General features: G+C 42.1%; 1 protein-coding gene across 1 annotated transcript in view; it reads right to left on the reverse strand.

Moving 5' to 3' along the window:
• Positions 1 to 15,366: 15,366 nt before the first annotated feature.
• Positions 15,367 to 22,789, reverse strand: part of LOC125289321 (B-cell scaffold protein with ankyrin repeats-like) — a 48,698-nt gene continuing 41,275 nt past the window's right edge. The window contains exons 8-9 of the mRNA XM_048236074.1: positions 15,824 to 15,944; positions 15,367 to 15,643 (exon numbers count right to left, since the gene is read on the reverse strand). Of these exons, the coding sequence (XP_048092031.1) occupies positions 15,367 to 15,643; positions 15,824 to 15,944 (398 nt within the window). The remainder of the gene's footprint in view (positions 15,644 to 15,823; positions 15,945 to 22,789) is intronic.

Below are 22,789 nucleotides of genomic sequence, written 5' to 3' on the forward strand. Positions count from 1 at the left end.
TGTAACACACACACACACACACACACACACACACACACACACAAAGGTCGATCTGCAAAACTTCACACCTCAATTCAACACCAAATTTGTATTTCACATGTGAAAGTCCACTTCAAATGTGAATGTCCATTTCAAATGCTTCCTGTTAGTTGGTGTCATAATGCCAAGTACTATTCAATTCAATACTGGAATCTGCTATTGTGAGGCCGAGTTGCTTTAGATAAAACTGTCTGCTAAGTAGCAGTCAACTTACTATATCCGCTCTGGCTCCAAAAAAATGCTGTCTGTACAGACTCTGTTTACCATGTGGGCGTGGTGTTGCCGTGGTAATGCAAAAAAGCTCTTTCTGGGCTGGACAAATACAGTAACTGTACAAAAACCACATTCAGCATTCGCTCAGTTAAGTGAAGCCACTGAGGCTAACAATGACAGAAACTTAAGCAAATATGGTCTTTTCTGGACACCGAACTTACTGTTTACTATGCACACACACTAGCCCCAAAAAAGCACTTTCTGCACAGACTGTTGTTTACTATGTGGATCATCACCAGCTGACGATTTGTCGGCCCGGGTTCAATTCCCGAATCCGCCGTTGTGAGTGTGTGAGTGTTTGCCGCTTTGCTTAAAGTACCAGTCAACTTACTATATGCACTCTGGCTCCAAAGTGAGGTGAAGCACACACCAACCCAGAGCTGTGAGCTGCCTGCTACAGCGGCGCTCGGGGTGCAGTGAGGAGTTGGGTGCCTTGCTCAAAGGCACTTCAGCCCTGGATGTTGGCATGGGAGAGCAGTGCTCAACCACTTCCCCCGCCCACATTTTTCCTACTGGGTCGGGGATCGAAACGCCAACCCTACGTTTACAAGCCTGAAGCCCTAACCAGTAGGCCACGGCTGCCCCTAACGTGTTGCGTTCGGTCCAAGATGGCGGAAGCTCAGTCATGGGCACATTTGTTGCTATGGAACGTTCTATTGAGTGTCGCCTCTTGTTACTTCTATACTATTTGGTGCATGGCCAATGGCAGTGTGCGTCTAGCCTGGGCATGCCCAGTGTCCAGTTGTCCTGTAGCGATTTTTCCTAACTATGCCAGTTGGAAACTGTGAAAGCTGCTGTTGTGTGGCAAGCGTGTTTGTGTGTGTATATCTGCGTCTGTACATGTGTATATGCATATGCCTGTGTGTGTGTGTGTGTGCATGTGCATTTCTACCGGTTAGCGCTTTGGGCTTCAGGCTTGTAACCGAAGGGTGTGTGTGTGTGTGTGTCTGTGTGCTTGCCAAAGCATTGGGGCGGGAGAGGAGATGAGTGAACCAACAGTGACCACTAATCACACGACTGGGACCTGGTGGATGACTGGCTTAATTTTCTGATCACTGATTGTCAGTCATTCCCCACTGAAATGTATCATTTAGCTGGGTGACTCACCAGGCTGCGTTTGGACAGCACACGGGTCTCCTGTTCTCATGGTCGCCTTGGCAATGGCTAACAGAGGGATGTTTCAAATGGGATGCTTCTTTTTTTTTTTCAAAAGCGCATCCTTGAAGTGCAGTCATACTCTTAGCCTTGAGTAACTGAGGGTACAGGCACATTTCATTCTTTCTGTGTTTCTTTCTGTATTTCAGTATTCTTTCTTTCAATATTATTTCTCTCTTTCTTTCTTTCTTTCCCTAGTCTTGTATGCAGTGAATACGCTTGTATTGTATGAATATGAAAGTACTTTCTATCCTCTCTATACAGCCAGTGCATCAGCCAGCAAAACAACATCTTCTCAGGACCAACACAAGGGGAAGATGTGCCTGTCGTGCCAGGAAAGCTCATTTGAATTTAAATAGATGTACACTTCAGATTCAGCATTGAGAGGTATATTATAAACACCATCACTGCAATCAATGTTACTGAAACAAAGAGAGAGAGAGATGGAGAGAGAGGGAGAAGGAGAGGGAGAGGAAGAGGCAGAGAGATGGAGGGGAGAGGGAGAGGGAGAGGGAGAGGGAGAGAGAGAGGAAGAGAGATGGAGGGAGAGGGAGAGGGAGAGGAAGAGGCAGAGAGATGGAGGGAGAGAGAGAGAGATGGAGGGAGAGAGAGATAGCAGCAAACGTTAAAACATGTATACCACATGACAAAAGGCAAAGAGTACTAAGATGGTCTCTTAGCAACAACTGCCATTCAGCAACATTAATAGTGCACCTTTCCCTTCTCAATATTGATAATATGCATCAGACTTTCAGTGTTAACGCATGAATATATTCATTAGTGCACAAAGGCGACGATGACAAACCTCAACAATTACACACAACGCTGTTGGGGCGGATTTGGAAGCGTCGCTTTGATGTTGGACAGCAACGCATGGGAGGGCTGCAACAAGTAGTCTCATATTTCCATGAATAATTGACAAGATGGGGGAAGATGAGATATGCGATGAAGAGTAGGTATCAAAGCAGCAGAGGGAGAAGCAAAAATGAGAGAACCAACATAAATATAGTCGACTCATTATTCGATTACATAAATATAGTCGACTCATTACTCGATTACATAAATATACAGTGGGCATCGCTTTCAAATGGCCACTTCAGTCGCACATTACGAGGCGTGAAGCTTTAGTACCACTTTCAGCCACTGTGCATCACTCTGCCACTGTACATCGCTCTGCCTGCCGCCCCTTCTGAACAAGCACGATTTACCTCGATTTAGGCTACTTGGGTATGGCTTAAGGCTTGACTACACGGTGGTAAATTAAAAATCGAATCGAAATTTGCTGTCTACATTATTGTCAGTGTTGGGTTAACGCAACTACACAAATCAAAACAGTGGTGTGATAATTGAGCCAGTAGAGAAATAACTCTTCAGAATTAATCTGTAGCCTTGGGTAGGCTTCTACGACGTTTTTAACAGGCTACGCTATAGAGGCTTAGACAACTATGACCCACGCTTTGGTTTCAGAATTAATTTGCCCTACTTCTTGACTGCAATGTAGTCAATTGACTGCTTGACATGTCATTTTTATTTTATCTGTACAATAAACAAATACATCTGCTTTATGCTGCAGAATTACATTCATATTTGGAACTTACATAGTCCAATGCATCGTTACACTACGTTAGTGTAAATATCAATTTTCTAATTGATATTTACACTTCTAACCACCATACATCCATATTTTAAAATGCCCAAGGCAGAAAATACATACAGCGGGGAAAATAAGTATTGAACACGTCAACATTTTTTTCAGTAAGTATACTTCCAGTGAGGCTATTCACATGAAATTTTCTACAGACATTAGTATTAACTTAGGTAATCCACACATATTAAAAAACCCAAACATTAATGTCCCTAAGTAGAGTTATGAGTAAAAAAGTGGAATGCCACAGGAAAAAAGAATTGAACACGCCTACTGAAATTTCTTAAATACTTTGTGGAAAACCCTTTATTTGTAATGAGAGCTTCAAGGCATTTCTTCTATGACGAAACTAATCAGTCACAGTATTCAGGTGTGATTTTGGCCCATTCTTTTAAACAGATAGTCTTTTAATATTGAAGATTCCAGGGGTCCCTCTTGTAAATCCTGATCTTTAGGTAACTTCCAAAACTGTTCAATTGGATTTAAGTCAGGGCCTTGATTTCCTTTCTCTGAAACCAATTGAGAGTTTCCTTTGCTGAATGCTTTGGATCATTGTCCTGCTGGAAGGTCTAGCCATGTCTCATCCTCATTGTCCTGGTGGATGGCAAGATTCTCCCAGAAAAATGGCTCCATTCATCATTTCTTCAACTGTATGAAGTCTGCCAGTACCATGAGATGAAAAACAGCCCCACACTGTGATGCCTCCACCTCCAAACTTCACTGTTGGTATGGTATTTTTAGGGTGATGCACAGTGCCATTTCTCCTCCAAATATGGTGTGTAGTATGACATCCAAAGAGTTAAATTGTGCTCTCGCCTGACCAGAATACATTCTCTCAGTATTTCATAGGCTTGTCCAAATGTTGTGTAGCAAACTTTCAATGAGCTTCGACATATTTTTCTTCAGTAATAGAGTAATGTGGGGTGAGCGTGCATAGAGGCCATGGCGGTGTAGTGCATTACCTATGATTTTCTCTGTAACAATTGAACCTGCTGCCTCCAAGTCTTTCTGGAGTGGTCCTTGGCTCTTAGGCTACACTTCTGACTATCCTTCTGACTTCCTGGTCAGAAATCTTGTGAGGAGATCATGTGCATGGCCGATTGATGATGCAGTGATGTTCCTTCCACTTGCAGATAATGGCTCCAATACTGCTTACTGGATGATTCTGAAGTTTTGAAATGCATCTGTAACCAGTTCCATTGATATTTTTTGCAAAAATAATGTTGCAAAGGTCTTGGAAGAGCTCTTTGCTTTTACCCATCATGAAATGTTTCTTGTGTGACAACTTGGTAATGAAAAACCTTTTTATAGCTCATCAATATGTACTAACCCAGCTTACATTAATTTGCACAGATAGGAGGGATAATTACTCTCTAACTATGTATAGATTCCAGCTCGTTCCTTGCCATTCCTTGCCTTTGTGTACTGCTTTTTCTTAGCGTGTTCAATACTTTTTCCCTGTGCCATTCCACTTTTATACTCATAACTATACTTATGAACATTAATGTTTGGATTTTTTTATATGTGTGGATTACCTAAGTTAATACAAATGTCTGGTGAAAATGTCATGCAAATAGCCACACTGGAAGTATACTTACTGAAAAAAATGTTGACGTGTTCAATACTTATTTTCCCCGCTATGAATTAAAAGTCAATTTGCAGCCATGTGCACGTAAGTAAAAGTCACACACCTGCAGATAATAATAAGGTGGTGCGCACTTTTTGACGAGTCAACTGAGAATATGTAGCCTTTGATTTTCATGGAGGGGGTCCTTGTTAGTTTACGCAAATCAAGCCAAGAAGGCTGATTTTGATAATATGATCTGCACAAAAGATAAACTTAGGTAAACAACGATGTCAATATTGTTGTCAAAATCTTAACCCAGATTCGAACTCTTGGACAGGGGACTGGTAACTGCTGTGCAACGGGCGGCTGTGATCTGCCGGCCTTAACGCACACGCCACAGAAGTATGTGCAGGTGCCCGCTCACGTGCTACTAAACATCATTAACCACCTTAGTCCAGACTACTGAAGTTTGGAAACTATCATGGTCCAAACTATAGTACTATGTAAGCACGACAGTTTTGGAAAACTGTCGTACTTACATGTTGGTTAGTTGAACGATGCATCCTGTTAGTAAAAAGCTAACCTCCGTAGTTGTACGGGAAACGCACCCCAGATCAGCTTGTAGGCCATTAGCAATCTGTTTATTTTATTTTATGAAGCCTACACAGTAGATCACATGCCACATTCTCACTTTCAATAGACAGATGCAATAGCCATTGGTCAAGTATTGAGTATAAAGCAATTAAACTCATTTAAAGACAAAACACTGGATTAAATATTGTAGGCACAGGAGAAAACTTGTACATCCATTGGCCTGTAGGGAGATCACATGCCAGTTGCCTCTCCCTTCAGTGCTATGACTCGTTCGGCTGTGAGCTTGTTTCGCCAAAAAAAAAAAAACTATTGCAGATATCAATGCGTCTTTGTTCATGGGTTTGGCCTCACAGCAAAGGCTTAGACAACTATGACCCACGTTTTGGTTTCGTAATTTGCCCTACTTATTGACTGCAATGTAGTCAATTGACTGCTTGACAGGTTATTTTTATTTTTCTGTACAATAAACAAATACATCTGCTTTATGCCGCAGAATTACGCACTTGGCCAGCCTATAGAACGGGCACATTTTGGAGAGAATAGAGAATGTACGCACGCAATAATCTGTAGGCTATTTGTGGCTGGTTACCAGCAAACAATGTTTAATGCATTAACTCAAGACATCAAACATTTTCTAAACAATACAAACAGAAAGGATGCAGCAGGCAGCAAATGTAGAAGAGTCATTTCCAGTGGAAGAACAAAATGCTGAATGAAGCCCAAAGATATGAAGGCATATCTGGCAAGTTGTTATTTTTTGAAGATGTAAATGGTTGGGCTATAGGCCTAGTTTGCAAGAAGGAGACAAAGCGTGAGCATGCCACACTATCCACAGCTGTGGTAGTGGGGGGTAGGAGGATTACTGTTAGCGCAGGATTTATATAAAATTCTTCAACAGAAGCCCTGCCTCGAATGCAGACTTGCCCAAAAAAAGGCCTGTGGTTTGCGCAGCCTACAGTAAGTAGGTCTTAGTGAGTTAGGAGTCCTCTAGACTTCTTTTCAGCTGTCGCAGAGGTGGAAAGTTGTGGTCGTTGGGGGCAGGGCCGGATTAACAATTCATAGACCCTTGTCTTGGTTATGTTATAAACACTACATCTATTTAATCAGGAAGTCATAGTTATGTCATAAACACTACATGTATTTAATCACAAAGTCATAGTTATGTCTTAACACTACATGTATTTAATCACAAAGTCATAGTTATGTCATAAATAGTACATGTATTTAATTAGCCCTTTTCTGATCTCAGGACATATTCAAATGACAGGTGGATGGTGGGAGGAAGTCATAGTTACTGTATGTCATAAATAGTTATTAGATAATATTACATAGCAGTTACTAAGATTGCCATAGTTATGTTATAAATAGTTACTAGATAATATTACATAGCAGTTACTAAGATTGTCTCATTCTCCGTTATCATTTAAAGGCCCATTTCATTATTTATCTTCCTTGAGAATTACTGAGAATTACTTTCCCCACCCACCTTACCAGCAGCCAGTGTTTGGAATAACGCCGTTCTTTTAAACAACGTTATTTTTTCACTAACGGGGTAATCTAACTAATTACTTTTCCCGTCGTTACAACGCCGTTAACGTTACTGGACGTTAAATGCGGTGCGTTACTCTGCATTGATTGAATAAACTGTAGGCCTAATCCGAACGCACCCTGGCTCACAGCTAGTGAGAAGGTGGGTTAATAACGACGTAAGAGATTATGATTGGCTAAGGCAGAGTCATGTTTCATGATAGCCAATCAGAGCCAGTGTTTTTGCACACTTGCCAGCACACGTGCCACACACACACACGCAACAGCTTAAATAGAGATTCAACGAAACAGCAGAGGTCAGGAGCAATCCGAAAAGTTGGCATTTTCAAGGTGGAGATATAAGCACTACTTCAAATTCATCAAGGCAAGAATGTGCATGTAATGTGTACATTATGTCCAGGAGCGAAGACTTTGTCGACATCCGTTATAAGCAACTCTAATTTAATGAAGCATCTCAGACTCACACACGCATCTAGTGGCTAAAAACACCGATACCTCCACCACAGATGATTAGCTCGCCATCCACTAGCAAAGAAGGACTCCGAGCAAAGTCCTCCAAGCAGCAAAAGCTAGATCTTTCTACCTCACAACAAAAACATATGACACAGGCTGAAGTCAACCGTAGGTCTGTCGATGTGCAATATCTTGAATTTCCCCTTGGGGATCAATTAAGTATCTATCTATCTATCTATCTATCCATCTATCTATCTATCTGTCTATCTATCTAATAAATATCGAAAGTTATGTAGCCTACAAACACCTGTCTGTTCTACTCATTTCAACTGGCTGCTCAAAACTGCTCAAAAAATCCAAATTCTTTGATACATAGCAACTTTTTTTTTGTAACAGTAACGCAAATAATTACTTTCCCTGGTAACGAGTTACTCTTATCATAGAGTAATTCAGTTACTAACTCAGTTACTTTTTGGAACAAGTAGTGAGTAACTATAACTAATTACTTTTTTTAAGTAACGTTCCCAACACTGCCAGCAGCCCATGTGTTTTTAATATACCTGCTTACACGCACGCACACACACACACACACACACACACACACACACACACACACACACACACACACACACCTCAGAATACAGTATGATATCATTCTCTTTCACACTCTCTTTTTCCTACTCCTGACAGGAGAGAAATCACACTCTTCAGGACTCCTGTTTATGGGAGGTTGCCTGAGCAACGGCAGGAAGAGGAAGGTAGAAAAATGTGATTAAAGTACTGATGAAACCCCAGCTTCTGTGTAGACATCTGATAACGACCTAGACCCACATGATAAGATATCAACCCTAATGACCTCGACCCACATCATAGGATATCAACCCTAATGACCTCGACCCACATCATAGGATATCAACCCTAATGACCTTGACCCACATCATAAGATATCAACCCCGTCCCCAACATGCTAGCTGGGGCAATGAACGTGACCGCTTTGCTGGTCGAGGTCATTCTAACCTGTCTATGGAGCAGACGGAACTCCAGCTCCTCCGTCGACATCTCCTACTCTGTGCTACCGTGGTGTCGGTGTCGAGGTTGGGGAGGGGTCCTGGTCAAAACAGCTCTGCTACTGTGTCTTGCATTGTACATGCCAGAACCCGGGTCACTGTTTAAACTCTGCTATCATGCAAGCCTGCTTTCTACCCAAGAGCATCTACTTTTTATCGTTATGCATCTATTTCTACTATGCAAGTGAATAGAAACTGTATGAACTACAGTATATAGTATAAGTATATATACTCTTTTGATCCCGTGAGGGAAATTTGGTCTCTGCATTTATCCCAATCCGTGAATTAGTGAAACACACTCAGCACACAGTGAACACTCTGGGCCAGATGTACTAACACGTTTGCGCCCACTTCAGGCATATTTGTTTCGCAACGTGCGTGTAAAATCATTGCGAGGTATGTACAAACAAGCCGCGATGACGTAAAAGCGCAAACTGCCTGTCGCGGGAGCTGAACGTGGCAGATTACGTTTTTCATGTCATGCATATGCATTCATGGGAGGATCCAGGGGAAAGTGGGAGTTTAGCATAAAAAAGATGGAGGGGAAGAGTAAAGAGCTCTAATTATGTATTCCATGGTATGTACAAAGACTGCTCCTGAAAGCGCACGTCTATTCTGCGCCTAAATACTTCCACCTTGTACAAGCAGGTGTTAATCCAAATTGCAGTTCAATGAGTCAATAAGAGAACCTTTCAAAGACAACAGAATCGCTATTTAGAGCACCAGTTTTGTAAGTCTTTGTACTATCAAAAGCAACCTTAACTTTCGTTGGCCTTTCGAATGTCTTACTTTCACTTTCACGTCATTCACTTAAACTTTCCTACTTGTTAGATTTGACTAATCTTCCATAGCCTATGTGCAAGTAGTTTGAGTAGAACTACTGATTTTCATTATCTCCCTGCTTGTTGACATCTTATCTTATTATACGGCTCTTCACAATGCTAGCAGAACGCTCCATTGACTTGAATGGGATTTCCCAACGTTCTACGGTAAAATAAATTCATGTAATTACCGCTGCAAACATATAATTACCGCTGTCAATGGCAACGGGTTTTGTGCTGCTGATCATATCACTCCGCAAGTATTCCGGTCACTTCTTGCATTGGAACTTCATTCAAAAGTGAAAGACGGTTGATCAGCTGAGTTCTAAAGAATGTTTGATTCAAGTTCAGCGTGTGTTGCGAACTATTTGTTTCTCAGCAAAAGCCACGACGAAACGGTAACAAATAAGTGTAAAGAGACATATCGTGGAGTTTATTTTTTCGCTTTGGCAGGTAGCCGTATAATAAGCAGGATAATGTATAGAACGGCGGTCATTATGGGAAAATAAGTCCCTTCAGGGCGAAACAAGACCCCTCCGCTGGCGTCGTCCGGGTCGGTTAAGCCTGTCGGACTTATTTTCCCCATAATGACTGGCGTTTTATACATTATCCCTTACATGTATGGTATTATAATGATCGCTAAACGTTTGATTCTTCTTAATGTTGTCATCAGTTAACTTCATTCAACTGCGCTTGTATAGGCTCTGTCATTCAGTTGTGGACGTTCGTAAATTGCGTTTATGGGCGGAGAAAGGCAGAAAAAGGTGCAGTTTACACTAAGGATTGAACGATTGATAAATACAACGGAGGTTTGTCCATGACTTCGCAAATGTACGTACATCTGGCCCACAGTGAGGTGAAGCACACACTAATCCCGGCGCAGTGAGCTGCCTGCAACAATAAACAGTATGATTCACCATTCACAGTACAGGCCAAACCCCTGGTCACTCTACAGGCCACACCCCTGGTCACTACAGGCCAAACCCCTGGTCACTCTACAGGCCACACCCCTGGTCACTCTACAGGCCACACCCCTGGTCACTACAGGCCACACCCCTGGTCACTATTCAGGCCACACCCCTGGTCACAGTACAGAAGTGTGTCAAACTTTTTCAGACCAAGGACCACTTAACCAATTAAAAAAAAATCACGGACCACCTAGCTGAAAAAACTTACTTCAACAGTATATTACACAATAGGCCTACTCAGTGAACCACCTTGCTTATTGTCTTTGCACCTTGCTTATTGTGTCAGAACTCTCATATGATTTAAACTGGCGTAGTTTACACAGGCAGTGTTGCAGAACTATTTGGATTTACATACAAGTTGGTTCAATATTGCAAACAACTCATCCATATTATATTTTACCACGTCTGCTTGCGGACCACTTGGGATAGCTTGCGAAACACAGGCCAGACCCCAGGTCACAGTACAGGCCAGACCCCAGGTCACAGTACAGGCCAGACCCCAGGTCTCAGTATAGCGATGGGGAGAGGGAGGGTGTTGACTACGTAAGAAGCGATGACGATGATGAGAATTCTCTGGACCGTTGTTCATGTAGTGAATGAAATGTTCCAGGGAAGTTTCCTTTCTAAGAGGTTTTGCTGCAGGTTTGCTGCTAGATCAGATCTCAGAAGGGGAGAGGAGATGGACCATTAGGAAACCATCTGAGTCTGTGCAAGAGTGTTTATAGAGAATCAAATAAACTGGAACTAATGTCATTTCACACACACACACACATTCTCCCTCTCCCCCACACACACACCCCCCCCCACACACACACACACCACACACATTCTCCCTCTCCCCCCCCCACACACACACACACGCACACCCTCTCTCCCTCATTGACTCAGTACCATTCCATTGTGCGTAATGGGCCGTGACGGAATATCCTGTCACACTTTTACAGATGATTTTATCAGAGACCTATCCTACTCATAGCTGGTCAAGTGCATTCATAACACTTTCTTTTGATGTTCGCTTCGCTTTTTACTGTCTTTTTTCCTTCTAGAAATGACATGCCAGCCAGCTAATATCTCCTTTGGTTTGCTTCGCCGAAAGCCTAGCATAGAGTGCAAGGCTGCATGGCTTGGGTTTTAGATAAAGGTTTTTTTTTTTTTGCATGAGCACCATACAACGGTAGAGGGATGTTTCGAAGACCTTGTCACAATAATGGCAACAGCCGTGGCTTCTGCCAATGTGACATACTTCCTCAAGGTCTCCTGATGAAGTACGCGTTGAAGCAGAATTGTCATCTGGGTCTTGGCAGCCTTGGCGTGGTCCGAGAATGCCGTGACAGTGTGTGGAATGTGTGGATTATCGGCGTACGTCCTGTTCATCCGAGTGATTATTCTCTATGACCTTGAGGAAGTGTAGTGATGCATGTTGGTATGTCACCACAGAAGCAGATATTCCTGTGATTCATGTGGTGCAGTCAGAGCATTGCATCACAGTAGACTTGACTTAAAGCAGAACTTGGCAACTATTTTAACTTAATAAACCCGTTTAGAAATCATTTGGATGGTTAAATGACCTGTTCCAGTGAAAATGACATTTCCCGTTCCTCCTAGCATCCCCAGGCGGAAAACCAACCTTGCAACATTGAGACTACCGTCCCGGTAAGAGAAGTGAGAAACAAGAAACTCGGTTTAAATTGTGTTTCTGACCTTGTAACATCCACATTGTTTTTCCGAACTTATGCTAACCGTTTCGCTAGCTTGTAAACAAATCCATGTGCTTTATCATTACCTTTTTCCACAGTTTGAAATAGGATAATGCACAACTTCTCCAGCAGAGGGGGAAATATGGCTAATCCTGCCAAGTTGCCCTTTAAGCCTTTCTGTTTCTCTTAACACATCCAGTATATATGGAGGTATATTACATGATGAATCATACTGTATACTGTATACAGTTTCTATTCACTAGCATAGTAGTTAAAGAATGCTCTTGGGTAGAAAGCAGACTTGCATGATTGCAGAGTTTAAAATGAACTTCAAATACATTTTCCTCAACTAGTAGAGTCTCAAATAGTAGAGTCTGAAATGAAGTATAAATTATCTTCAACCCAGGAGCTTGTATATAATATGGTGATACATAGTCAAAGGTAAATCGCAAGAACTGAGAAATTAGAGATGCCATGTCTGAATTAATTGATATTCATACCATGTTAACATAATAACAGGATACACTATATTTACTACCACTGTCATACAATTAGATTCTGGAACACATTGGCACACGCTAATGATCTGTCAGATAGCTAGAGCTAAGCGTTACCTAGCATTACCGAAAAAGTCTATATGTTAATCAAATTATTTTCTAAGACAAGAAGGATAATATTGGCTGTCAGTCACTTCCATGGCAACCACAGCCTCAGCAAGAGAGAGATGTGGTGGGAGGAAGAATGTAGGATTGCGTGCTACCATGGATACCTCATGTCAAACAAAAGGAAAAAGATTGACAGAAGAGGAACTGAGGTCACGGATTCCAGAAGTTTCCATTGATCCAACTTCACTGTGGCCTTAGCTTACCCGTACAATGAGTTAGCGCACTGAACAAATTTGTGTGTGTATGAGTGTGCGAATGTGTGTCAGTCATACATTTTGACGGCATTAGCTGGTCCTCCCTCAGGCGAGAGATTAGAAGCCGACGAGATTTCGGTCTGTCCGTCCCGCTATCTCTCCGCTGGACTGTGAGAGGGAGAGAGCCGTCCATCTCTAACAGTAAGCGCGTCATGCAAAGGTAAGACTGAGGATGCGACCAAAGATAATTAATGCGTAGCAAGATGGGTCGTCCTAGTTCATGTCTATGAGGGCAAAGTGGAGTTCAGTCAGAGACGGGCTGTGGATCAGTCCCCGCCTGCACAGGGGCGTGTCACTGACGTATGACTGACGTTTGAACGCCTCGGTTCCACGCCAGACAGAAGCCGGAGTACAAAACAAACTTGGTATACACCTTCATTAATGTTGATTTTCTCCCGACTCCCGCCCCCCCTTGTGCGGGGCGTGTACTACTGCTACCCTATTTGCATACATTTCCAGGGACAGGAAATGGCCTCTCAGGAAGTATCTTTGTAATCAACCATCTTTGACGCGACTCCACAACAGAGCCATGCTTGAAATAGCCCACGGGTGAAGGCCTCCGAAATCACCTCTTGAAATAAAAGGAGATTATTTCCCAGTGCTTTCATCTTCATTACAAACATCAAAGACCTGAGGTTCCCCAGAGGGGCACAGGGGATATTATACATGAACAAACAACGTCCAGGGGAAGGAGAGTGAGTGATAATTGTCTGCCGAGACGTGGTGAAAATCAGGAGACCAAGAATTTGGAGAGGGCTGATAGACCACCAGCCTACACCACACTAGAGAAGAGGGCTGGCCAGCCTACAGTAGACTAGAGAAGAGGGCTGATAGACCACCAGCCTACACTAGACTAGAGAAAAGGGCTGATAGACCACCAGCCTACACTGAGGGCTGATAGACCACCAGCCTACACTAGACTAGAGAAGAGGGCTGATAGACCACCAGCCTACACCAGACTAGAGAAGAGGGCTGACCAGCCTACACTAGACTAGAGAAGAGGGCTGGCCAGCCTACACCAGACTAGAGAAGAGGACTGGCCAGCCTACACTAAACTAGAGAAGAGGGCAGTCAAGTAAGCACACAGCAGCACTGTGAACTGGGATGGTAACATCAGATTATCTGAGAGTCACACCTGAAGCTGTAGATGTTGATGGCTAAAAATGTCCCTCTTATACATCTGTTAAGTGAGAGAGTGAGAGAAGAGAGAAGCGAGAGTGAGAGAAGAGAGGAGAGAGTGAGAGAAGAGAGGAGAGAGTGAAAGAAGAGAGAAGCGAGAGTGAGAGAAGAGAGGAGAGAGTGAGAGAAGAGAGAAGCGAGTAAAGGGAGAGTGAGAGAAGAGAGAGTGAGAGAAGAGAGAAGCGAGAGTGAGAGAAGAGAGGAGAGAGTGAGAGAAGAGAGGAGAGAGTGAGAGAAGAGAGAAGCGAGTAAAGGGAGAGTGAGAGAAGAGAGAGTGAGAGAAGAGAGGAGCGAGAGAACAAGAAAAGAGAGGACAAAGTAAAGGGAGAGTGAGAGTAAGAGAAGAGAGAGTGAGAGAAGAGAGGAGTGAGAGGAATACTTCTCTCTGCTCTCAGCTATATACCAGGCTCTTCCTGGAAGGCTTTTCAGCCAGCTCATATATGTCCGATTTAACGTCAGTTGTGCTATAGCGGTTAGTGTGTACGCACACGGTTTGACGTCAGTTATGCTACAGCGGTTAGTAGGGGTGGGCGATATGGCCTAAAATTCATATTGCGGTATAATTTGGGACACAGACGGTAAACGGTATATATTGCGGTATAATTTGGTGTGTGAATTTCAATATAGGTCTAGCAGGTTCTTGCATAAAATAGTCAAGATTGTTACTTATTTAAAATTTATTGTGCAAAACTGCAATTATAGAGAACATTATAAAACTTTAACTTCCAAGCAGTATACATTTAAAACAAGGCAATGTCAATTTTAAAGTGAAACATCATTCCAGTGCAAAATACTCCTTTCCCTTACTTTTCTTATATAAATAACACAAAATAGCATGCAAACATTTAAATAATAATAAAAAAAAAACTTCAAGTACAAGAGGTATCTTTTGCCCAAAGATATAAACACAAAATTTGAAAATGACTTCAAATGGAGTGCAAATCAACAATTAGCTTTAGAGACTTGAGGTACATGTAGACTGAATGCAAGCCTGTGAAAATAACTTAAGATAAACAACAAACAAGCTTTTGTGTACTGTGTGCGTCAGTGACAAAAGAAAACACTGAGCATTAGTTTTACACCAGTTTACGGCAGATTTTTAGCTAAGAACACAAGCCTGTCCACATTCTCGGCCTTTAGTGCAGACCAGTGGCACTTAACAATATTGCCACCAGTACTAAATGCCCTTTCTGATGGGGCACTGGTTGCTGGAATGCACAAGTATTTACGAGCCAGGCTAGCCACTCTTGGAAAATTAGCCTGGTGCAACTTCCACCACTCTAATGGATCAGCCTCTCCGTCCACATCCAGTGCTTGCAGGTAACTAAGTAGCTCTACTTCAATGGCGTCTCTGTCAGGGAGTGCAGCTGGGCCTGGAATGGATGCCTTTTTGAAAAAGCTGCCAAGACTGCGCTTAACCTTTTTAGGCTCTCCAACTTCTTCAGCAGCTCCTGCGCTCTGGCAGGTGGTGGTGAATCTGTGGAGGATGCAGCTTGCATCTGCCTCTCCAGTAGGGCTTGAATGCCACTGCTTTAGTCTTGACATAATCTTTTCGGTTGTCGGCTATGTATGATAATTTGAATCGTGGATCGACAAGGGAGGCCATATCGAGCAGATCATCGGTGGCAGGGTCCGAGTACTTTTCATTTAAATACTGGAGAACGGTCCTCTTCATATGCTTAGTCAGTTCTGTGTCATCCTCAGCTGAAGACAGAACCCTGTTGTTCAACAGATGGAGCACAGGTTTAAGGTAGGACACACTAACATAGTCTTCACCAGAGAGTGCATCCGTGAATTCCATCAGTGGACTGAGGGCCTTGTTCACCGACTCTAAGACATCAAGGTCTTGCCAAGTAGGTACCAGGTGCCTGTTTTTTTTTTCCGCTTTCAGGACTTGCGATATGGCCTTCTCCTGCTCCAGTACCCGCTCAATCATTTGTTGCCGTGACCCCCATCGTGTTGGCGACTCTGTGAGGGGGCAGGTGTAGCTCAGGCTGGGCTTTGGCCATTGCTTTTCTCCTTTTACCAGAGTAAGAAAATGCACTCACAATTTTCTTACACACGCCAACTGCACGCTCAATCCGGGGGTCTTTCACACTTGCGTCTGTTGACAAAATTGTAAAATATTATTAGTCCAGCTCCAATAACAAAACACTTGACATTTCCACAGTACAGAAAGATAGGGAGCTACATACTAGGATTGTCTAATAGGCCTACTAGTTACAACAATATCCAATTTAGACTTTTTGACACACACATATAGCCAGCAAAATAGTTGGGCTATCTATGCAATATTAAACTAACAAGATATTAAAACTTTAACTTACTTTACTTAACTTTGCTTTATTAAGCTAAATAAACAAATAAATAAAAACGGTAACAAAATAACAATATCGGCTAAACCTACCAACAGCGAGATGAAGCCTGTGGCCGAAGCACTGAAGTCGTGTCCATTCATTCAGTTCCACTGCTTTAACAACATTGGCGCCGTTGTCGGTGGTGATGCATATCATCTTCTCTTCGTCCAGTCCCCATGATTCGAGCGCTTCCCTTAATCCCTGGGAAATAAATTCCCCTGTGTGGTCTTCTGGGGAAATACGCTGTTTGCAGGCATTTGCTGCACAACTTCCACTCGTCGTCTGTTGTATGTCACAGAGCTGCTTTTCCACTTGACTGCGGACCTCGGCGTGTAGTTTGGGAATTTCTACCTCACTAAAATAATTGCAGCTTGGCACCACGTACTGTAGCGTGACTTTACAATGTGAAGATGTGATAATAATAAATAATCAGACTCATGATTTATTATTAAGAGATTTTTAATCAGATAACTGCTTAAATCCAGCTTGCTCTAAAACAAATAAAAATGTGCAAATGCTGCAAGATAATGATAGACAACCAGTGTGAAACAAGTTAGATTTCTAATGTTTAGAATTGAAGTGTGTTTTCTTAATTAAAGCATAAATTGTTTTTGCTAGAATAATCTGTTATAATTTTGCTTAAACTTAAAGAGTGTTTTTCTTAGATATATAAGAAAGTTTGCTTATAAAACTTAAAATGTTTTGCTACATAAAATATGTTTGCTTAGATATAAAAAGGTTGTGTTAGAATTAAAGTGTGTTATGCTAAATGAGATGTGCTTTGAACAAAATGTAAAGACAGAATGTAAGAACATAATGTACCAGCTGTAAGAAACTGTTTGTCAGCAAAACAAAAAAGCTGACTGGCAACTGAACAAAAACAAAAAAGCAGAACCAATATTTCATGGCAAGACACAATACCAAATTTGGACGACCGAGAGGGGCATAAAAAGACATGTTCTGCCTGACCGAGAGGGGTATAAAAAGACATGTTCTGCCTGACCGAGAGGGGCATAAAAAGACATGTTCTGCCTGACCGAGAGGGGCATAAAAAGACATGTTCTGCCTGACCGAGAGGGGTATAAAAAGACATGTTCTGCCTGACCGAGAGGGGCATAAAAAGAGAATGGCTTTTTGATCTTCTTTTTCCTCTTCATTTTTCTTTGGATCGAGCATTTTGCTTTTAGACTTGGACAGTTTTCTTTCTTTGTATTTTTTTATTTGTATTTAATAAAAGTCAAAATCCTTTGATTAGGGGTTTGTAAAAAAGACCGTCTAGCGTTTTCTCGTATTTTTCTGCCTCTCCTGTGTTGCTGAGAGCCTTGCAACAGGGGCTCTGCCCCAAAAACCTTCGCTCCGGGTGAGTAAGCGTCCATTTGAGGGCTACTTTCTAAGACACTGTATATGGGCAAAAAATATACTGCGCACGTACTGACACACACAGGAGTAGTGAACTCAGCCAGGCATTTAGGAAGGAAAGTCCTATGCTCCAGGGCAGACAAAAAAACAAATAGGCCTTGTTAGCAAATTTATTTGTTGTGAAAAATTGTTTGTGAAACTAAGGTCTAGGACCCGTTGTGGTCTAAACGCACATCACACACCCAAGCGAGAATACGGAAATCTGTCTGATAAATACATGTGTATTTAGAGATGGGACCTAAATGGTTATAGATCTGTTGTGGTCAATTGAAGTGCTTATATGTTACAAGAATTGTCATAAAAAGGAGCTTTAATTTAATTTTGACAAGAATCCCCAAATAATAGGGTAGTTGATTTTCTCTCAAATCTGGACGGCCAGACGAACGTCCGTAGTGAGTTTCTAACCTCTCTCAGATTTTGATGACAGACAACTCTTGCAAATACAGCTCTGAATTTCTTCCTCTTTTAGTAAAGTTAACCACATATTGAAGTACGAACCAAGGGAATAGGGAATAGCGACTAAGAGATAGAAAGTGACTCTGAAGTAGTCCACCTTCCTTAGCCCCCAAACCCCAAATTAGAGAATTTGATTCAGATAGAGAAAACCTATCAACAAAGTCAACCCTATTGTACATCCTAAACCCGTTGAAAAGGGGCCCTCGCATGAGACACATACACTGAAAGATACTTCCTCTTTTACCCTGTGATATTATCACAGTCCGAAGACGAACACCAACAGGAGTAGCGATCTCAACTGTGTTAAAGGGAATCCCTTTGGACACCAGAGTAATCACAAAACGCACACCTCCTCTTTTACCCTGTGAAATCCTCACAGTCCAAAGACGAGCGCACCCACACCTACAGGAGTAGCGATCTCTACTGTGTTACGGGAGCCCCGTAGACACCAGAGTGGACACAAAACGCAACAGTACCTTGGATCCAGCGTATTGACCATGCCTAAAAAAACGCTTCTCTCCACGGTTTGAAAAGGCACCATGTCTTTGCACAAGAAAGTTGCTATAGAATTCGTAATGTCTATCCACTGCTGGCTTTTTTATCATAGGGTGTATCTTTTGAAAATGCCTGGGCGATTGATGACATATGTCAAATGACAGATGACAAACCTGGTGTGTAACTTTTCTCCCACTCGAGGACTGACTTGGTTTTTGGGGAACAGCGCTACGCATTCGTTGGCTTTCCTCATATTCGACAACGTGTTTTGATTTCAGATGGTAGAACAGATTGCTTGTGTTACCTCTCTTTGCTGTCACTGTTGACCGGCATATTTTGCAGATTATGGTTTTCTGCTCACTATCCGACACTTTAAATCCAAACCATGTCCATATTATGGACGTTGCACCAGTCTTTTTTACGAGCTCCTCCTCCTCCATACCTTCACCGCTCACAGCCATTTTTCCACACCTGTGGCCTCCTCGTGGTTGTTGCCGGTCCCAGCAGGCCAAGCGTGTTGCAATTTGATGACATAATGACCTATCGCAATATGCCGGTATAACAAAAATCTCTATCGTTGGCCAAATTTTTATCGCATACCGCTTATACCGTTTATATCGCCCAGCCCTAGCGGTTAGTGTGTATCTACACGGTTTAACGTCAGTTGTGCTATAGCGGTTAGTGTGTATGCACACGGTTGGATGCTGCACCAACTGAATGAGCATGTTACAATGCTAAAGGATTTATGCGTGTGTAAAAGTTGAATAAAGAGTTGTCCTGTTGGGCATAAACAAGATAAAGTGAGCATACTATTTAATAAAACGTGCACACGATTTAGTGAAATAAACACAAAAAATATACTATATTGTGCATACAATATAATGAAATGAGACCACAATTTACTAAAATGAGCACACATTCTCTCGATACACAAAAATATCTTGCAATGACACCTCCTGGGCTCCGTACAATACAGCTGATGCTCCACCAGAAACATATGAGCTGGTTAAAGAGCTTATATAGTCCACTGTGAGGTCTACTGTCTTTACACAGAGGGAGAGAGAGAGTTGGGAGAGTGACACAGGAAGTTGGAGAGAGAGTGAGACAGAAAGAGCAAGAGAGGAAGAGTCGGGGGAGTAGTGAATCAGAAAGAGGGCAACTAATCATTTCTTCTCCCCCTGTGATGCCTGAGGCTCAGAGGCCAGTTCTACTACAGGAGCTGGGCATAATTAACACACCATCAACGCCTTCATTAAACTTTCATTCTCACCATTAGCCTGTTGATTTGGTTAAATAATATATGGCACTTGTGTGTGTGTGTGTGCGCGCGCGTGTGTGTGTGACTCATATGTGTGTGACTGCAGGAGGAAGGGGTGTGAATGAAACCATTGGGGCTGCAGAACAGGCCAAAGCTAGAACAAAGTGCCCCCATCCAGGGCAATATCAGCTGAAGTCTCTCACAATGCCCCCACCCAGGTCAATAACAGCTGAAGTCTCTCACAATGTTGCCATACAGAGCAATATTAGCCAAGGCTTTTCATTGTACATCTGAGGAGATGGTATTCTATCTGAACTTAACAATTTATCATAACTGTGCACTGAATATGACCTTAACTGAAGAGTTAATCAAAATGTAATTCGGTGGAAATGTGATTCTGAGTGCCTCAGCCCTTCCTCTTCTGCAGAGCTTTTCAATTAGGGAGTGAAACGAGTCACAGCCTTACAAGGGTACTCAAGATGCCTGGAATTACAGTAATGACTATTACAATCCCATTACCAAAACCACAGAGAGATTCTGGCTTATTCCAACCATTTCCTTTATTATGATTTGTTTCATCTTTTCGTCTCTGTTCTCCCCTTTTATGCCATCTCATTCTCTCTGTCTCACTTCTTTTCTCACACACTGACTTTCCCCTGTAGACTCAAACCTTTCCCTCATCGTCATCTCCTACCCCAACCTCCTCAATCTGTCACTCTTAGACTCTGTGTGTGTGTTGTTGACTTTTGTGCTCTTTAAAAGGACATTTCACCTGGATGCATGCCACACTGTGGAGACAGTTTGAATTATGAGGACAATATACCGTCACAACTTCTACGTGTTCTTTGGTTCTTATTTTGATGCACTCACAGGAGGTAGGAATGATAGGGTGTGCCATCCACCAACATAATAACTAACCAATGTAATAAACCACCTGCATAATACAAATGAGCTGTTTTAACCATAATAAAATGTAATAATTTCATGCAAACATAATAACTGTTGCCTACCACCAGCGTTATAACTAATTTCCAACCTAATTTCTTAACCACAAGTTGCACCTTTGTAATATTGGCCTTTGCAACATGATTGACATCTGTAAGTCACTTTGGTTAAAAAAAAAAAAATCTGCTAAATGAATACATGTAGATTTCAGTTTAAAAGATGCACCTGCATTCACTCTCAATTAGCAGAGTTGCTCAGGAATAGATACCTATGGGGAAACAGTACTGTTTGCTGTGGCTGTGAAGTGTGTGTGTATATGTATACTGTATGTGTGTCTATATTTGTAAATGTTAGTTTGTCTGTATGTATGTATGTGTGTAGCATGTCTACTGGTGCTTGTATCAGTGCATATGTTAGGTTAAGGATTGTCTGGCATCTTTTTTAACTGACCCCCCCCCCCCCCCCAACTCATCCTTCAGAACCAGTCTACAGCCCTAGAACACACATGCCCTGTCACAGAATGACAGATGTTGCCAGGCAACTTCAGCAGAGAGTACTCCTGCAGCCTCTCTTTCAACATAGACCTGGTTAGGCATGGATTCATCTACATGTACTCATTTAGCAGACACTTCTTATCCAAAGTGACTTACATATGTCAATTATATCACAAGGGATTACGTTTTCCCCAGTGGAAGCCAGGAATTGAACCCACAACTTAGTCCAGTACCTTAACCTTAACCACTACACTACCAGCGCCCCAAAGAGAGGGTCACTGCATTGGCCGGGAAGGTCGTACACTTGAAGATCATACACTTGAAGATCATGCACTTAAAGATCATGTACTTAAAAAATATGCACTTTGACAACATGCACTTAAAGAACAAAGAAGCACTGTGGAGTTTTGGTCTATTACTAGTTTGCTATCCACCTAATACAAATGTGTTATGTTGTTGTTGCTGTTGTTGTTGTTGTTGTTGTAATACGGATGTGCAAACTTTCCAAACACCACCACCTGCCTAGTTTGCATGGGCAACAGTTTGCTAACATGCTACCTGGCATCTTTTGGCAACACTGCTGGTGAAGTGAAAAATGCTTGTATGTTTACATGGAGTCCTCCAACGCAATCACAATTAGTCATGGATGTATATCTTCTCTCCTGATCATGATCATAGTTACATCATAATTAATTGAAGATGATGCCAAATGTAGTTGCTCATTAAAACATGCCTCAAAAGGCACATTGCAGATTCAGAGGAAACAGACACCCTGTCTGTAGCATCACAGCCTGCCATCAGAAGCAGGCTATGCTTCCGTCTCTCTCTCTTCTCTCTTCCCTCTCTCTCCCTCACTTTCTCTCTCTCACTCTCTTTGTCAATGTGTCATTCCTGCCTGCACTGTGTCCTTTTGTTCTGCCTCTCTTCTTCTCTATCTTCTTTCCCTCTGTTTCCTCTGTCTCTTTATGTCTCGCCCTTTCTTCTTTCATCTTGGTGCCAAATGGTCTTTTCTATCATCATAAAAGGAAAAGAGAGAAAGACTTGAAAGGTTGGTATTTTGTGCACATATTTTTTTATGTTTATCTACGTTTTTAGTGTGAACAGTGGTTAAAGTGGGATTTGGGAGGTGGTGGAACCCTGAAATCCAGAGTCGGTGCAACAGGGGAAAAATGACTCACCGTGGGACAACAGATTGACTATCGTGGTGTAGCCGTACTTTTTAGGACAAGATAGTGTCACTGTGGCACCAAATATCACAATAGCCTACTTATTTTATAATTATATATTATATTATATAATTGTTTTATTTTGGTCCATTTATCTACTCTAATATATGATAACAATACTTTGGTTAAATTGCCAAAGACCACAATATGGAACACAACTTTGTTATTCTTGTGTTACAATGTAAATTCAAACATAAAAATGGGAAAAGTCCAA

This window comes from Alosa alosa, chromosome 24 (genome assembly GCF_017589495.1).
Source record: "Alosa alosa isolate M-15738 ecotype Scorff River chromosome 24, AALO_Geno_1.1, whole genome shotgun sequence".
NCBI classification, from domain to species: Eukaryota; Metazoa; Chordata; class Actinopteri; order Clupeiformes; family Clupeidae; genus Alosa; species Alosa alosa.